General features: G+C 42.8%; 1 protein-coding gene across 5 annotated transcripts in view; it reads right to left on the reverse strand.

The window, feature by feature from the left end:
• IPO9 (importin 9) overlaps positions 1 to 13764 on the reverse strand; it is a 58455-nt gene extending 44691 nt beyond the window's left edge. The window contains exon 1 of one of the 5 annotated variants that reach the window (XM_021928663.2): positions 13555 to 13764. In XM_021928663.2, the coding sequence (XP_021784355.2) occupies positions 13555 to 13717 (163 nt within the window). In that variant the 5' untranslated portion in view covers positions 13718 to 13764. Of the gene's footprint in view, positions 1 to 7904; positions 8011 to 13554 lie in introns of those variants that run through there. The other 4 variants (XM_031657117.1, XM_031657128.1, XM_031657135.1 and 1 more) reach the window with 4 other exon arrangements.
• Between the last annotated feature and the right edge of the window lie 3630 nt (positions 13765 to 17394).

Below are 17394 nucleotides of genomic sequence, written 5' to 3' on the forward strand. Positions count from 1 at the left end.
GTGGGTGGGGGCAGTTTTGGGGACTGAGCTTTCTTTTTTTTTTTGAGACAGAGTCTTGCCCTGTCGCCCAGGCTGGAGTGCAGTGGCCGGATCTCAGCTCACTGCAAGCTCCGCCTCCCGGGTTTACACCATTCTCCTGCCTCAGCCTCCCGAGTAGCTGGGACTACAGGTGCCCGCCACCTCGCCCGGCTAGTTTTTAGTAGAGACGGGGTTTCACTGTGTTAGCCAGGATGGTCTCGATCTCCTGACCTCGTGATCGGCCCGTCTCGGCCTCCCAAAGTGCTGGGATTACAGGCTTGAGCCACCGTGCCCAGCTGGGGACTGAGCTTTCAATCTCTAGAATCTGATGCTGTCTCCAGGTAGACATGTTGGAATTGAATAGGAGGACACCCAGCTGGTGACCACTACAGAACTGACTGCTTGTTTGCTGGTGGGGAGAAATCTCCACATATTTTTGAGATCACAGAAGTCTTCTGTGTTGACTGTTGTAGTGTGACAGCAGAGGAAAAATGGTTTATTTTTCCTAATATTTATTTATACCTATATGAACTCATAAGTATTTATTTCATTCTATGAGTTTTAATCCAATACTATTTTATTTCTTTTGTTGCTCAAATTGTTCCAGCTTTCGCCACTGGAATTCCTTCCAATTAACTCCTGTGTACTCCTATATGTCCCCATCCTTTATCAAGCACTTCCTTATTTTTTTTATACACAAGATATTCTATACTTATCTTGTATTTTCTCTGCCCAAGCCCAGATATCAACTTCTCCTGCAAGGAACCCTAGTGCCTTTCAGTGGAGAACTATATTTAGAAACCAAGATGTGAGCACTAGGTATGTTCATTGCTACAAGAGTATCACTACTCCTAGGGGTTCTCAGAGAACAGAGCTAGGAAGTACAGTATACCTAACCATCTATCCATCCATCCATTTATCATACTGATTGATAGCCCAGATGCCAATCCAAACCTTGAGGTTCATTCTACTCTTCCCTTATTTGTAACTTCTTTGTTCAAAAGTGGTAACACTTGGCTCTCGTCATCTACATTTAGTTATTTTTTCAATCTTAAAATATGAAGCAATTACAGAAGTATTAATCCATACCTTTGTGAAAAATACACCTATTAATTGAAGTACAATTTTGGTGTATAGTTTTTTTTAACTGTAACCTACACGATGCAGTCAAATACTATTTTACTACTTGTAAATACTATTTTACAAGTTACTTAGGTTAGTTATTCCTCTCACCTAAAAAGCTGTTATTCATTTGTAAAACATTTAGGTTCACTTGTTACTACTTCTGCTCCATTTTTAGTGCCTCCCCATTGTTTGATTTTAGTTATTTATTTATTTTTGGTATGTGAAACATTACCATGATTCTCAGAGTCAAAGCTATACAAAAAGGAATATTCCAAGAAGTGTCACTTCTTCCTCATCCCTATTACCTAGTTTTCATTACCCACTTCTTTACACCCCTTCCCCACCCACTCCATGCAGACAGGTAACCAAAATCAGTTTCTGATTTTCTTTCCTGTATTTCTTTTACACAAATGAGCAGACACATTTTAAAAAACATTCCCTTCTTGTTTACATGAAAATGAGTATATTATAGACACTCTTTTGCACTTTGCTTTTTTTACTGCTAACATTATATCTTGTGATTTCCACATCAGTTCAGAGATTCCTGAAGCTCTTCTCTACAGCTGCATAATATATGTAGATATACTATATGTTATTCATGTGCTCTCCTCTGTATGGACAGTTAGTTTTTTTCCCTAATATTTTGTTTTTATAAACAATGCTGCAGTGAATAACATTGTGAATACGTATTTTTCAGCATAGATTTTTCAGAAGTGGGATTGTGGGTCAAGAGGTAAGTGCATTTGTGGAGCTATTGGGTGTGATCAAATTTTCTTTCAGAAGGATTGCACCAATTTGTACTCCTACCAGCAATACATAGGAGCATCTTTCCAGTTTTGCCAACAGAATGTGTTATCATATTTAAAATTTTTTGGCCAGGTGCAGTGGCTCACACCTGTAATCCCAGCACTTTGGGAGGCTAAGGCAAGCAGATTGCTTGAGTCCAGGAATTCAAGACCAGCTTGGGCAACATGGTGAAACACTAAAATAGGTGGGCATGGTGGCTCATGCCTGTAGCCTCAGATACTTGGGAGGCTGAGGTGGGAGGGTCACCTGAGTCCGGGAGGTTGAGGCTATAGTGAGAAGTGACCATGCCACTGCACTCTAGCCTAGGCGACAGAGTGATACCCTGTCTCAAAAGTAAATAAAATAAATTTTTTTGTCAGCCTCACAGGTGAGAAATGGTTAATTCAATGTTGTTTTAGATTGTATTTCTCTAACCATAAGTGAGTTTAAACACTTTTCGTATGTCTGAGTGTTGTTTTGGTCCTTTGTTCCTCAATTTTTAAGAATTCTTTATATATTAAAGGTGTTATCCTTTTGTCTGTAGTATACATTATGGGGAAAAAAATTTCTCCCAGTTTGTCAGTTGTCTCTTGATTTTTTATGTGGTGTTTTTCCCATGTAAATTGTAAAAAAGTTTTATGTAGTCAAATTTATCAATAAAATATTTTCTTTTATTGTCTCTGGATCTTGAGTCATAGTTAGAATCCCTTTCCCTATGTCAAGTTTAAAGATAAATTCACCCATGTTTTCCTCTAATACTTGTATGATTTAATTTTTTCTGTTTAGACTCCTAATCAATTTAGAGTTTATTTTTTAAAAAATCTAGTGTGAGACATAAGTCTAATTCCAAACGGCTACATAGCCATTGCAGCACCCCCTTTTTTTTTTTTTTTTGAGACATTGTCTCGCTCTATCCCCCAGGCTGGAGTGCAGTGGAGCGATCTTGGCTCACTGCAAGCTCCATCTCCCAAGTTCACGCCATACTCCTGCCTGTCTCCAGAGTAGCTGGGACTACAGGCGCCCACCACCACACCCAGCTAATTTTTTGTACTTTTAGCAGAGACAGGGTTTCACTGTGTAGCCAGGATGGTCTCGATCTCCTGACCTTGTGATTTGCCCGCTTTGGCCTCCCAAAGTGCTGGGATTACAGGCGTGAGCCACTGCACCCGGCCTCACCGCAGCATTCTTTGTTAAAATGTCCACCTCTAGTGATTTGAGATACTACCTTCATCTATGTTCAATTTCCATAGGCACTTGCATCTATTTCTGGATTTTCTTTTCTATTCCACAGTTCTATTTGAGTACAGTGCTGCACTGTTTGTTTTAATTACACAGGTTTTATGTAATGTTTAAATGTCTAATAGAACAAGTTCCCTCTTGTAGTTTTCCTTTTTCAGTGTTTTTGGAGCTATTCTTCCTTGTCTGTTTTTCTACATGAACTTTAGAACCAACTTGTCTAGCTCATCTATTATGCTGAGTTGTCCTGTCCAGTCACAGAGTATGTTTTTCCACTTGTTCACATCTGATTTTATGTCTTGGAAGGCAGAGGTAGGCAGATTGCTTGAGCTCAGGCCTTTGAGAACAGCCTGGGCAACATGGTGAAACCCTGTCTGTACCAAAAATACAAAAATTAGCTGGGCATGGTGTCGTGTGTCTGCAGTCCCAGCTACTTGGGAGGCTGAGGAACGACAATTACTTGGGCCTAAGAGGCAGACGTTGCAGTGAGCTGAGACTGAGCCACTGCACTCCAGCATGGGTGACATAACAAAACCTTGTCTCAAAAAGTTTCCTCTAGGCTGGACACGGTGGCTCACGCCTGTAATCCCAACACTTTGGGAGGCCAAGACAGGTGGATCACCTGAGGTCAGGAGTTCAAGACCAGCTTGGCCAACATGGTGAAACCCCATCTCTACTAAAAATACAAAAATTAGCCGGGCGTGGTGGCAGGTGCCTGTAGTCCCAGCTACTCGGGAGGCTGAGGCAGCAGAACCCCCCAGGAGGCAGAGGCTGCAGTGAGCCAAGATCATGCCACTGCACTCCAGCCTGGGGAACAGAGCAAGGCTCCATCTCAAAAAAAAAAAAAAAAAAGTTTCCTCTAATAGGTTCTTACACATTTCCTAAGCATTTACTTTTTTGTTGATATTGTAAATGGTTTTGGTTATTAAAAAACCATTACGTCCTCTATCCTTTTATGGTTTGTTTATGTGAAAGCTATTGATTTTTATATTTTATTTCCTGTTATTTTACTGAATTCTTCGATTCTTAACTTATTCTTATTATGCCTTTAAGCTGCAGTTTTTGATCCACTCCTATGGCACCTATCATTTCACTCAGGAAAGTGGATTTTTTTTTTTTTTTTGCATGACCACCACAGAAGAAGCCACATTCTTTCTGAGTTATTAAATGATTAAATCACAAGCAAACACTTGAAACTTGCACAATCCCCCTACAGACAATGCAATCCATTCTAATTCCTAGGATTAATTTGGTTAGTACAGATTCTGGTTAAATCTATAAAACCTATTTGTAGCAAGAGAAGAAACAATAAGTGTCTACAACCCGAAGATATGGGAGTCAACTTTCAGAACTGATTCTAAAACACAGATGAGTCAGATAATTCAGGAAGATCTCTTAGATGCTGACGTTCAAGTTCAATGGAAAAAAGCACTCTAAAATGCACATGTGATATCCATTTAAAGGAGAAAGACAACTACTAAGGCCATCCACAATTCCTTTGAGTTCAGATACTTAGTGTGATAATGGATGCTAACTTCATGGCCTCAAGTCTGCTTAGAATGTCACTGTCCACCCAGGATTGGCCTCTCTAGACATGGTGAACTAATTCTGGTGTGCCTTATGTAACTTCCTTCACAATGATATACAAGCACATTCACAAATTACCTGGGACATACAGTATTTTTCTTTTTTTTTTAAGATGGAGTTTCACTCTTGTTGCCTAGGCTGGAGTGCAATGGCGCAATCTTGGCTCACCGCAACCTCCACCTCCCGGGTTCAAGTGATTCTCCTGCCTCAGCCTCCCGAGTAGCTGGAATTACAGGCATACACCACCATGACCAGCTAATTTTGTATTTTTAGTAGAGATGGGGTTTCTCCATGTTGGTCACGCTGGTCTCGAACTCCCAACCTCAGGTGATCCACCCGCCTCGGCCTCCCGAAGTGCTGGGATTACAGGCGTGAGCCACGGTGCCTGGCCTGGTATTTTCTTTTAAGGCACTATTTAAATAATTTTTCCATAGGTCATTATGATTTGGATTTTTAATGTTCCTAGCAAAAGCATAATTTTTGGATCATTACTACAGGGACAAACTAAAACAAGATCAAAATGAAGAAATTTTTCAACATACAGTGTGAAAAGATACTGAGGAATGAGACTTTTTGAGAAAAGTTTGAAACTTAAGACTTTATAAAGCTTTAACAAATCTGAACAACTGTCCTTCCAATGAAAGCACTGATAGATAGTTGTAGGGTAATACTGAGGCTCATAGCTCACATAAGGGAAAAAGAACCTCACATTTTCCAACAGTTCACTCTGGCACTGATCCACAGGAGTCATTAGAGCATAAAGACCAGGCAAACTTTACACACAGGTCCTGTCACAGTTTAGGGGTCCTTTCTCATCAACCAGAGAATTCCAAGTCTATTCTCTTCAGAGAAAAGCTTAGCATTGATATATTTTTTCCATATCCCTGCCAGAAGGATGCACTCCAGTGATGATCACAATAGCCAGAAGCTCTTCAATCCAATACAGTAAGTTAATCATGTCTGGTAACCTATCAAAGATCATACACAAAATTCCACTAACCACTTGCTTCACATATCACTGAGACTGGAAAGGATGGTGAGAATAAGAGATCAGAAGATTAAGACCCACGCAGGGGCCAAAAACCCAAGTTAACCAAGGAATCTGTACCTACAACAAGTATTTTAAGATGGATTCCTTCTAAAAGCTAATTGTTTCACACATGAAAGAACCAGCATTAAAGTTCAAGTAACATATTTATTTGCTCAAAAGCAGATAAATAATGGCAAAGAAAATCTTCAAATAACATCATTGTTAACTAAAGACAAATTTTAAAATAAAATAGATGAACAGATTTTCTTCTCTATAGACCTCTAGAGTTTCAAATAATTATGACCACATGTCCATTATGACCACATGTCCAACATGACCACATGTTTTGAAGCCTCAAAAATTCAAAGACAAAGAGTTTATTTGCATTAGGTTATAGGGGGATGAAAGACGGAAAATACAAAATTATTTTACTTAACCCAATTCAGTCTGTCTAGACAACAGACCTACTAGAAATACAAGGATATCACTCACCATTTGAGACTGTCGTACCCATAAAACGTTAGTTTATTTAAAAGCTATATAAATGCTTCCAAGGAGTATGATGTTGATGGTAAACTCTGTGCTATAAAACTGATGCAAAATTAGCTGGGTGTGGTGATGTGCACCTGTAGTCCCAGCTACTCAGGAGGCTAACATGGAAGGATCACTTGAGCCCAGGAGTTTGAGGCTGCAGTGAGCTATGATCATACCACTGCACTCCAGCCTGGATGACAGAGCGAGATCTTGTCTCAAAAAACAAACTAAGAAACAAACTAATGCAAAGAAGGAAAAGCTAGAAAATAGTCCTAAAGCTCTCTGCCTTACTTTAAATCTGATTAACACATTTGCGCCTATCCATTGGTTTCTGTTAAGTAGCAAAACCCTACTTACACATTTTTCACTTAACAGAGACACAATATTTTTTGAAATACAACTAAGTATATCTGTTAAAAAAAAGTACTTGTGTGTGTGTGTCTGTGTGTGCGCGTTGGGGGACTTCTGGTTTTACTGATTGGTGTCTTTAACATAATGTCTTTAAAAATATGAGAAAGAGGCCGGACGCAGTGGCTCACGCCTGTAATCCCAGCACTCTGGGAGGCCGAGGTTGGCAGATCATGAGGTCAGGACATTGAGACCATCCTGGCTAACATGGTGAAGCCCCGTCTCTACTAAAAATGCAAAAAATTAGCCAGGCGTGTGGCGGGCGCCTATAGTCTCAGCTACTTGGGAGGCTGAGACAGAATGGCGTGAACCTGGGAGGTGGAGCTTGCAGTGAGCTGAGTTTGTGCCACTGCACTCCAGCCTGGGCGACAGAGTGAGACTCCATCTCAAAAAATAAAAAATAAAAAAATAAAAAATAAAAAAATATATATACACACATATATATTTACGAGAGAAAGAATAGCCTAATAACTTACTCTGGGATAATAAAGGCAGGGAGAATATAAGAAACACAGACACACATATCCACTTTATTTTGCTTTGCTTGGAAAAGACTGTTTAAGATTAAACTAAGATTGAAGTTGAGCCAAAGGGCAACACTGCCAAGAGGGCTATATGAAGTTGCTTTCTAAAGCTATTTTTGTTAGGAAATTTAATTTCTCTAGTTCCCTTTCTCACGGTGAAATAAGGACAGTTCATTCTGTTAATCTGGGTTTTCACCCTGACTCTAGATTCTCCTCAATTATACCTTTACATCTATCCAAAATGGCATCATTTGACTTCCCTTCTAAGAAATCCTCTTGCCCTCTTTTATTCTCTAGTCTCATTCTCTTTTAGTCTTTTGCTTCCCTCTCGTTATCCTTGCTCCCCTTTCTCTCTTATCACCCCATGTGGCAAAAACATTATCTATCTAAAACTTGGTTTAGAAGGGAAAATCCAAAGGAAGGCATGGAGGATAAAGGATCAGTTACGAAGTACACACTTATTGGTCTGAAGGGTCTCCTAGAGAGACAAGACTTGGCAGTACTTTGACAGTCAACTAGTGACAATTGTGAACAGGGATTGTTGGAGAAGGATGGGGTTTTGAGTAGACCCCTGGACAAGCTCCCTATTTCTCAATGGGGGTTGGTAAGCACCACAAAACCACAGCTGAAAGGAAAAAGAAAACTCCACCACTGGCCTTTTTCCGAGCGTGGCCGCCTTCCGCTCGGCTCAGTGCCCGCCACATGCCCAGGAGTGCGTCTGGATCCTTGAGGGGCGCCCTTCGCAGGTGGACAGTGCTTACGCTATACTGCAAAAGAGCCAGAAAAGTGCCCATGAGAACCAGAAAGCAAACTTCCAGCCAGCAGGATCATCTCTCTAGGCATCTAAGATGGAGAAATCAATACAGATATCTAGGCAGCATCTGAATGCCAGGAAAGGTGAGGGAGAGATAATTTCCCCCCCTCCCCTGTTCAACATAATGGTGGTAGAAGGGACGAAAAATGTATTCTCTGTGACTTATCTACCGGGAACTAACTAGACAAGGCCAAATGATAGAGGAAATGTTGTCATTTGTAATAGGCAAAAAAGAAGTAAAGAAGAAAATGACCTAGGGTTTAAATCTAGTTATGTAAGAAAGTCTGTGCATGCTGGCACGAAGAGTTAAAGGTTCTGAATGAAAGCAACCAATTCCACCACTTGGGTAATGCCATTCTTAGAGGCAAAGTAGATAAAGAAGAAGAAAAAGAGGGAAAGAACTTCATTCTAAGATATTAAAAAAAAAAGCACAAATACACCAAAAATAAAAGACTTTCTCAAAAGATGGTAATTCTCATTATCTCACCGTAAGTTAGACAAAAACAAAAGAAAGAGTTGATGAAGCTGAGTACAGAATATGAGACTTTGACGTAAGAGGTCTTCGGTGGTTCATAACCTCTCCAGTCTTTTTAACTACTATGTTCGTAAAGTGCTTAATATGAACCTTCCTATTAAACAAAACAGAATTAGAAAGCATGCTTTAGACTCTTAGCAGTGGAACAAAAAAAAAGAAAAAAGAAAAAAGTCTCTAACGAATAAAAAAACTTTTTTAAAAAAATGTTTTACCGTATTTAGGTAGAAGTAAATTTCCTACAAACCTGATCAAACTCAACATCTCAATCCTCCTAAGAAAAATGAAAGGGGCCAGTTGTGGTTGCTCATGCCTATAATCACAGCACTTTGGGAGGATCACTTGAGGGCAGGAGTTCAAGACCAGCCTGGTCAACACAGCAAGAACTCCATCTCCAGACAAAAATTTAAAAAATCAGCCAACTATGGGCATGTGCTTGTAGTCACAGCCACTTGGGAGGCTGAGGTAAGAGGATTGTGTGAGCTCAGGAGTTAGATTCTACAGTAAGCTATGATCACACCACTGCACTCTAGCCTAGGTGACAAAGCAAAACTCTGTATCTTAAAAAAAAAAAAAAGAAAGAAAGAAAAAAATAAAAATGATAGGTTAACAATTACCTGCAGAATACTGTACATCATAATAACTTCCAAACTTTCAAGCAATATTCTCCTCAATTCAGGATGGGAGTGCTATCTGATGAAGGTGGTTACTGACATCGTCTCCTTATCTAATCAGCCCTGTTAAATAGACTTTAAATATTCAGAGAAGTTTGCTGGGTTTCTTCCAGATTCCAAGTGACTAGCAAAAATAGCAAGCACAGGGGCTCAAGAAAATCATTGCGGCAGGGCACAGTGGCTCACGCCTGTAATTCTAGCACTTTGGGAGGGCAAGGTGGGTGGATCACCTGAGGTCAGGAGTTCGAGACCAGCCTGGCTAACATGGCAAAAGTCCATCTCTACTAAAAATACAAAAATTAGCCTGGCATGATGGTACATGCCTATAATCTTAGCTACTTAGGAGGCTTAGGCAGGAGAATCACTTGAACCTAGGAGCTGGAGGTTTCAGTGAGCTGAGATCGTGCCAATGCACTCCAGCCTGGGTGACAGAGCGAGACTCCATCTCAAAAAAAAAAAAAAAAAAAAAAAAAAAATCATTCCAGGACACCAGGCTGATGAAGTCACCTCTTATCCTTTTCAGATTGACACACTACATGAATCAAGTGGATCTCTCACATACACACACATCCTTGGCTTAAGAGAACAGGTGCCCATTCTGGAAAATGTGATAATTAATTATAGGCAATTTATTTATCAGAAAATATCAGCTGGTACACTAAATGATCACGACTACTCTAGGCTCCAGCAACCTTTATTTTCTAAGATAACTGCTTCTTAAAATCTCATCCATAGTACAATTTGGTCACAGCATGTCAACTTCTCTTGCCTGTCCTTTTAACAGGGAGTTGACAATTGACCTGTGCCTCTTCCCCACAAATTAGAGATTCTTTCGTTTAATCTTCAAGACTAGGGATCATCACCTAGTAGCCAAGGAAGGTAACAAATCTTTTTGGCAAAGGGAACAGACCTGTTAATCTTAAGGATCATGTGGGATCAGTCTCCTATGAGATGGACTAATAAACAGCTCATAAAGACAGTGCGGTTATTTGAGAAGACAGAGGGACTAAATCTGGTTGTCACCTCATCCTGGGCCCCGTGGAACCAAAAAAGGATCAAAAGATTACCAGAACACAAAAGACACCAAATCCCACATTTCTCATTAACTTCAAGTCTTAAGAGTGTTTCCGGCCTGGCAGGTTGGTTCATGCCTGTAATCTCAGCACTTTGGGAGGCCGAGGTGGGCAGACTGCTTGAGCTCAGGAGTTCAAGACCAGCCTGGGCAACATGGCTAAACCCCGCCTCTACTAAAAATACAAAAATTAGCTAGGCATGGTAGTGCATGCCTGTAATCCCAGCTACTTGGGAGGCTGAGGCATGAGAATCGCTTGACCCTGGGAGGTAGAGGTTATAGTGAGCAGAGATCATGCCACGGCACTCCAGCCTGGGCCACAGAGTGAAACGCTGTCTCAAAGAAAAAAAAAAGTTGTTTCCTAGAACCGGAAAAAAGGTTCCTTCTACTAGGATAAAACTAAAATGTGGGCTGGGTACAGTGGCTCACGGATGTAATCCCAGCACTTTGGGAGGCTGAGGCAGGTGGATCACCTGAGGTCAGGAGTTCGAGAGAGCCTGGCCAACATGGTGAAACCTCGTCTCTACTAAAAATACAAAAATCAGCCAAGCGTGGTGGCAAGCGCCTGTAATCCCAGCTACTTGGGAGGCTAAGGCAGGAGAATCGCTTGAACCCAGGAGGTGGAGGTTGTGGTAAGCTGAGGTTGCACCACTGCACTCCAGCCTGGGTGACAGAGTGAGACTCCGTCTCAAAACAATAACAACAACAAAACCAAAAAACACTAAAATGTGAAGCAACACCAAAGGAGTGGAAAGCAGTTTGTCCATTTGTTTGTAAGAATGGCTCATCTTGCTCTGTAGGGCATTCTAATAGGAGGAACAATGTCCTGCCAGTTTCATCAGGCCAGATAGTTGGCTAAATCCCGGCTGGAAAGCTGGGTGCTATGTTTTCATGCAAAGAAGGGTTGAGGGTGGTGAACAAGAAGCTACTATATTGCACCATGTTCAGAAAAAACCTGAGAGATTCAGACAGAGTGTAAGGTGGGAGATACTCTGAACCCAATGTCAAAGATAACTTGTTAAAGGCCACAAGAGGAAGAAAGCAGACTGCATCTGAGGAATGGACCACTATTCTCCACCTAAAAACAGGTACAGAAGTGGGTAAATCTCTATATAGTATTTTTGATAAACATAAGGAGCCAGACTACTTAAAAGACACAAGCAGCCTCCAAAGGGTCCAAAGCACTGCACTAAACTCCAGAGACTGATCCAACCCTCTAACCACATCCAAAACCTGAGTCATATGCTTTATTACTAGACGACCAATATCAGGTCACTGCATCAATGTCTTTCCATACTTTTCATTCTCACAGTCTGCCCAACAACACATTACCAGTAAGTTACGGGGGTCGGTCGATCAATTCTCATCAGTGACTTAGATCAAAATTCTGTACTTTTGAAATTTAATTTTTCCCTTGAAGGCTCAAAAAAAAAGCCAGGTGTGGTGGCTCAGGCCTGTAATCCCAGCACTTTGGGAGGCCTAGGTGGGAGGATCGCTTGAGTCCAGAAGTTTGAGGCTGCCATGATGGCATCACTGCACCAAAGTCTACACGATAGAGTAAGACCCAGTCTCAAGGGAAAAAAAAGATGAATACAGCGAGGAATCAGAGTTTCAAAAAAGACCTCGAGAACTTTATAACTGACTTTGCCTAGATGAGACCATGGCATTTAGCTAAAGTTGAAAAGATCAGAGCAAAAGTAGAGTTGCTGTAAGACAGTTTAAATACGAGTCAAGGTCCACCTTTCATACAAAGGTGCCAGACATGTATTTGGAGCACCGGGAGTACTGGGTACCACTCAGGGAAGGTTTAGTTAGGATGAATTTGCACCAGACTCTCAGTTTTATTCAGGTGGTAACTTGAATGTGATGAGGTTCCTTTGCTTTGCCACTCTTCCTTCCTCATACTCAAAGGAGACAGACATTAATGTGCATAAAGGAATGTTACTTAGAAGCCGATAAAAACTCTTTTAGTTTACACATGGTTCTCAAACAGCTTTCTCCTAAGCAGTGGTTTCTCCTCTTGTAGATCTGATATTTTATAAAACAATGACAATTACAACTGGGCCTTCAAAATGGTCCTTAGCCTGTTAGATCCCAAATCTCAACATATTTCCAATAGAAGAAAATTTGTTTTCAACAGCTCTTTCATACTGTGAGAGAATGTAAACTAAATTTAAGAGCGATTTGTTCTAAATTCTTTTCAATAAAAATACGTCCAGTAGGAGAATTAATTCAAGGTTCTGAATGTGATGGGTGTCAGTGATGGGACAATTTCCCATATCTCTGGCGTGGTATTTAAGTGGTGGTGGAAATATTCCTGAGTTGGGAGATTCTGAGGATTTGGAGTTCCACTGAAGCTCTGACGAGATATATTTCTTACACAAAGACCAAGAAGATTTTTCCTCCTGTTTCCAGATTAAATTGTTCTTTGTGGTAGCTACACTGGACCTGGTGAAAGGCTCACTCGGCAGGAAATTGATAGGAAATCTCGAACCAACAGTTTATTTTCTTCTCCATCACTTTAAAGCACACAATAGAGGATGGAGACAAAGAATCAAAAACAAAGGAGGATCAGTTCCTCCAAATAGAAATGCACAAAGATATTTAATAAGGGCAAATTATTTTTAAAATAAACGGAAGTACGGTCAGGACAGTGAAGCAGTCGCATATGCATTTAATTTCTGGGAAAACATGAAGAGTACAACCAACCGGCTAGGTTTATAACTCAAGGGCAGAAACTTGTTCGATGACATTAAGCTTTGATAGCCGCCTTCTCGAGGCCCTACCCTTCACCACTTCTACTAATAGCTCCCCCTACTCTTATCCCAGTACAATCGAGCTGGTGAAGAGAACAGCAAAATACCTTGGTCCTAGACTCAGAAAATATTTCCTCGACCGTGCCACTTCCTCCAACAGCACCAAGTCTAGCTCCATCTCCGTTCCCTGCAGATTCTAGGCTCCATCTATCTTTTCAAGTCCCCACCCTCCCTCCCCCACTCCCAGGCTCCACCTCCCCCGACCCTATCCTTCAGGCGCGCCTCTCCTCTCTGGGACTTTCACAACCACCAGCGACATCAACCTCTCGCTTCCTGCTCCACTTCTCGGCGCCCAGATCTCCAACTGGCTCAGGCTCCCCATGTCCCCTGCCGGTACGGAGCTGCGGTCAGCGGATTGTGCGGCTGAGCCATCCTCGTGACGGTCCCGCCTCACTCACCCTCCGTCACCTCCAGCACCTTAATCTGTTCTTCAGCAGCCGCCCGCACCTCCTGTACTGGGGATAGGATCCCGGTGAGCGTATCCACTAACGCCTCCTTCAATCCTTGTGCCACTGGACCCGGCAGCCCGGAGGCCGCACCAGCTGCCGCCGCCGCCGCCATCTTTTCTCCCCTCAGCCCGCCAGCCCCGCGGCCGGGACCCGCCACCGAATGACGGCCCCTGCGCGCGGCCAATCCGCGAAGCCGCGCCTGCGCACCAGAGGCGGGCGGGAGCGGGCGGAGGGCGGGGAATGAATCTAAGCCTCCAGAGACAGCGCCTCCTGCTGCCTGAACGAGAACTGCACCTTTCTCTGCAAGGATCACTGGATTTACGTGAAAACTGAGCCCCAGACAGGTTAAGGGGCTTTCCTAAAGTTGCACAGTAAGTTAGAAATCTCATTTGGAATAAAGTTCATGATATATGACTTTATATTCATGCATCTTTCAGGTGTTAGGAGAGAGGAGGCGGGATGGGAATGGATGTAGAGGGCTTTAAGGAGAGGGGTCTGGGTCACAAATAGCTCCTATTTTAAACCGCAATCTTTTCCCTCCAAACACTGAAAAAAAGTTGGCTTAAGTAACTCTCTTCATCTTAGCCTCAGGAATCCAAAGAGGGGGGAAAATAAACTAAAGCAAACTAGGAAGTGGAAGTGGGAAAACAACGGCCCAGTTCCTTGGTTTTCCTGCGTAGATGAGCCCAACCTCAAAGCTGGGAAGTGTGGCCGGTCGCGGTGGCTCAAGCCTGTAATCCCAGCACTTTGGGAGGCCGAGACGGGCGGATCACGAGGTCAGGAGATCAAGACCATCCTGGCTAAACAGTGAAACCCCGTCTCTACTAAAAAAAAAAATACAAAAAACTAGCTGGGCGAGGTGGCGGGCGCCTGTAGTCCCAGCTACCGGGAGGCTGAGGCAGGAGAATGGCGTGAACCCGGGAGGCGGAGCTTGCAGTGAGCTGAGATCTGGCCACTGCACTCCAGCCTGGGCGACAGAGCTAGACTCCGTCTCAAAAAAAAAAAAAAAAAAAAAAAGCTGGGAAGTGGCTGGGCAGGGGAGACACAGGCATGTGAAAGGGAGTTTCCTCCAGAGTGAGTGCTGTATGTGACTATGTGAGAATGAATCCTATTTGTTGAAAACGTATACATTTTTTTCCCCTGAGAAGTTATGGCTGGACATTTAAGCGTGCGAGAACAAGAGCAGTTTGACGATACGGTTGTCAGCGGCTGGTCGTAGGAAATGGCCCACGTTGCAGAGCCGCTCCTAAATAGTGGAGCAGGTGGAGAGGATGAGCGCTCCAGAGAGGCGTTAAAAATGCGGGATGTGGCCAGGCGCAGTGGCTCACGCCTCTAATCCTAGCACTTTGGGAGGCCGAGGCAGGATTGCTTGAGCCCAGGAGTTCGAGAACAGCCTGGGCAATATAGCGAGACTTCGTCTCTACAAAAAATACAAAAATTGCCCAGGTGTGGTGGTGTGAGCCCTATAGTCCCAGCTATTCGGGAGGTGGAGTTGGGAAGATCACTTGAGCCCAGGAGGAGGAGGCTGCAGTGAGCAGTGATTGTGCCACTACACTCCAGCCTGGGCAACAGAGTGACATCTTGTCTCAGAAAAAAAGAAAAAAAAAGCAAGATGTAAGCCAAGGCAGGAGGATCACTTGAGCCCAGGAGTTCCAGGCTGTAGTGTGAGTGTGTTGTCATCACGCCTGTGAATAGCTACTGCATTCCTGTCTGGGCAAGTATATAAAGACTCTGTCTATTAAAAAAATTAAAATTAAAAAAAAAAATTCAGGGCAGAGTGGCAAGCATGTAGTGGCAGAAAGGATAGAATGTCATTGGAATGGGAGGGTCTAGAGCAAACAGGAACAGGTATCTTTTGGTGAGCTGTTCAGGTTATGTGCCTTCAAAATGGTTCCCAGGAACGCTTATCAAGTGAATTCATTCTCACATGGCAAAGGAAACCAGTTACCAATTCCTAGGTCACTTCCAAGACTGTGGATGCTAGACTGGTAACAATCAGGGATTAAGTCATCTCATCAGAAGATTATTTCAGAAGGCTTTCTCAATTATTTATTTATTTATTTGTTTTTGAGTTGCAGGGCGGGGGGGTGTCTTGCTTTGTTGCCCAGGCTGGATAGGTGATCTTCCCACCTCAGCCTCCATAGTAGCTAGAACTACAGGTACACCCACTGCAACTGGCTTGAAGAGAGTTCTCAACACACTTCTCACCTCCCATGTTAAGAGGGCACAGATGAGTTATGTTACTACAATTTCATAGGGAAAAGATTGCTTCTTGGACCCTTCACTTCTGCGATGGGGAATAGTAAGACTTATTTACCTTCTTGAAGTGGCCAAGAGAAGCTGAACTTGATTACAACAGCTTCTAATAGGTCAGTTCACTTTTACCCCAAGAAGAACATTTAGCAAAGTCCAGAGGGTGGTATGTTTTCCAACAGTGCAGCAACCCAGATGGAAGACTCCAGAGCCTTGACGTTTGGGCTGGATGTTTTCAGTTCTGGTGAAGGATTCTATGTCCATAATGTGTGAGCAGGGGTTCCTCCCACCCCCAACCAAGGGAGTCAGGAGACTCTAGCTTAGGATGTCCGGTTACTTCTGGTTTAGGCAAATGACCACAAGCAGTCTGGCCTTGCCAATCAAGGAATGGGCCACAAGATAAATGGAGACAGAAACCAGGCAGAGAGGGAGCTAGAGAACCAGTGGACAATACAGGAGATAACTTTATTGAAACGCAAATGGCATTGAACAGATGAATCTTGCTGGGAGGAGACATGCCAGAAGGACAGAGGGCCCAGATGGGGGTGGCCTCAGTGGTGATGAAGGAAGGCCTCTTCAGCTGGCTCTGGCATGAATTTTATTTTTAAATAATGTGTTATCTAAAATGAATTACTAAGGGGACAGCCCAGCTCTCTCTTCATGATTGTTACCGCAACTATATACAACAATTTGCTTTCCAGATTCAGTTTCGCTTTTTCTACATTAGATATAAAAGGGGGAAGGTTGAAAGAGGGGAGGGTCAAATAAGAAAAAACATAAATACACAGACATACACATATCCTGGTCTGGGATTTTGCACCCAATAACTTAAAAAAAAGTGTTGCAAAAACTTCTGCCCACTCTCCACCTGAGGAACACCATGCATTTGAGAAACACAGACTCTGTCACATAAACGGTGCTGCCTAAAACAGTATGGAGGCGGGGAAGGAGGCTAGCAGGGGTTGGAATTCATTTTAAAAAAAGATTGTTTTGTTAGAAAAAGCAAAAACAAAAAAGCATTAGAAAGTGGGAGCCACTGCACAGCAGTGGCCCAGAGACTGGCTGCGATATGGGAGCTCTGCCTTGATATCATCTTCGTGTCTTCAGGCATAGAGAAATGGCAGAGGAGCAGGAAGAACCCACAGGAGACGGCCAGAGGATCCACCATCAGCCTTCTGGGCACTGAGGAGGTGATTTTAGTGGAATTATTTTGTACTCAGCTCCCCCGCGCTTTAGTCCTCCTCCAAACAGTTCCAGAGCTCAGGAGACCTATTACTTGCACTGTATGTTTCTTTGTGCTCTGCCCAAGTTCTCACACACGGAAAATTGACAAACTTGAAACAAAACCAGTTCTAAAAAGCCTCATCTCCCCCATGGCCCAATGAGCTACTTTGTGAGTTTGTAAAGATATGAAGCTTTTTTCAAATTTTTCTAAAAAAGGATCTTATTTGGCAGGGTGCTGTGGCTCATGCCTGTAATCCCAGCACTTTGGGAGGCTAAGGCAGGCGGATCACCTGAGGTCAGGAAATCGAGACC

This window comes from Papio anubis, chromosome 1, assembly GCF_008728515.1.
Source record: "Papio anubis isolate 15944 chromosome 1, Panubis1.0, whole genome shotgun sequence".
NCBI classification, from domain to species: domain Eukaryota; kingdom Metazoa; phylum Chordata; class Mammalia; order Primates; family Cercopithecidae; genus Papio; species Papio anubis.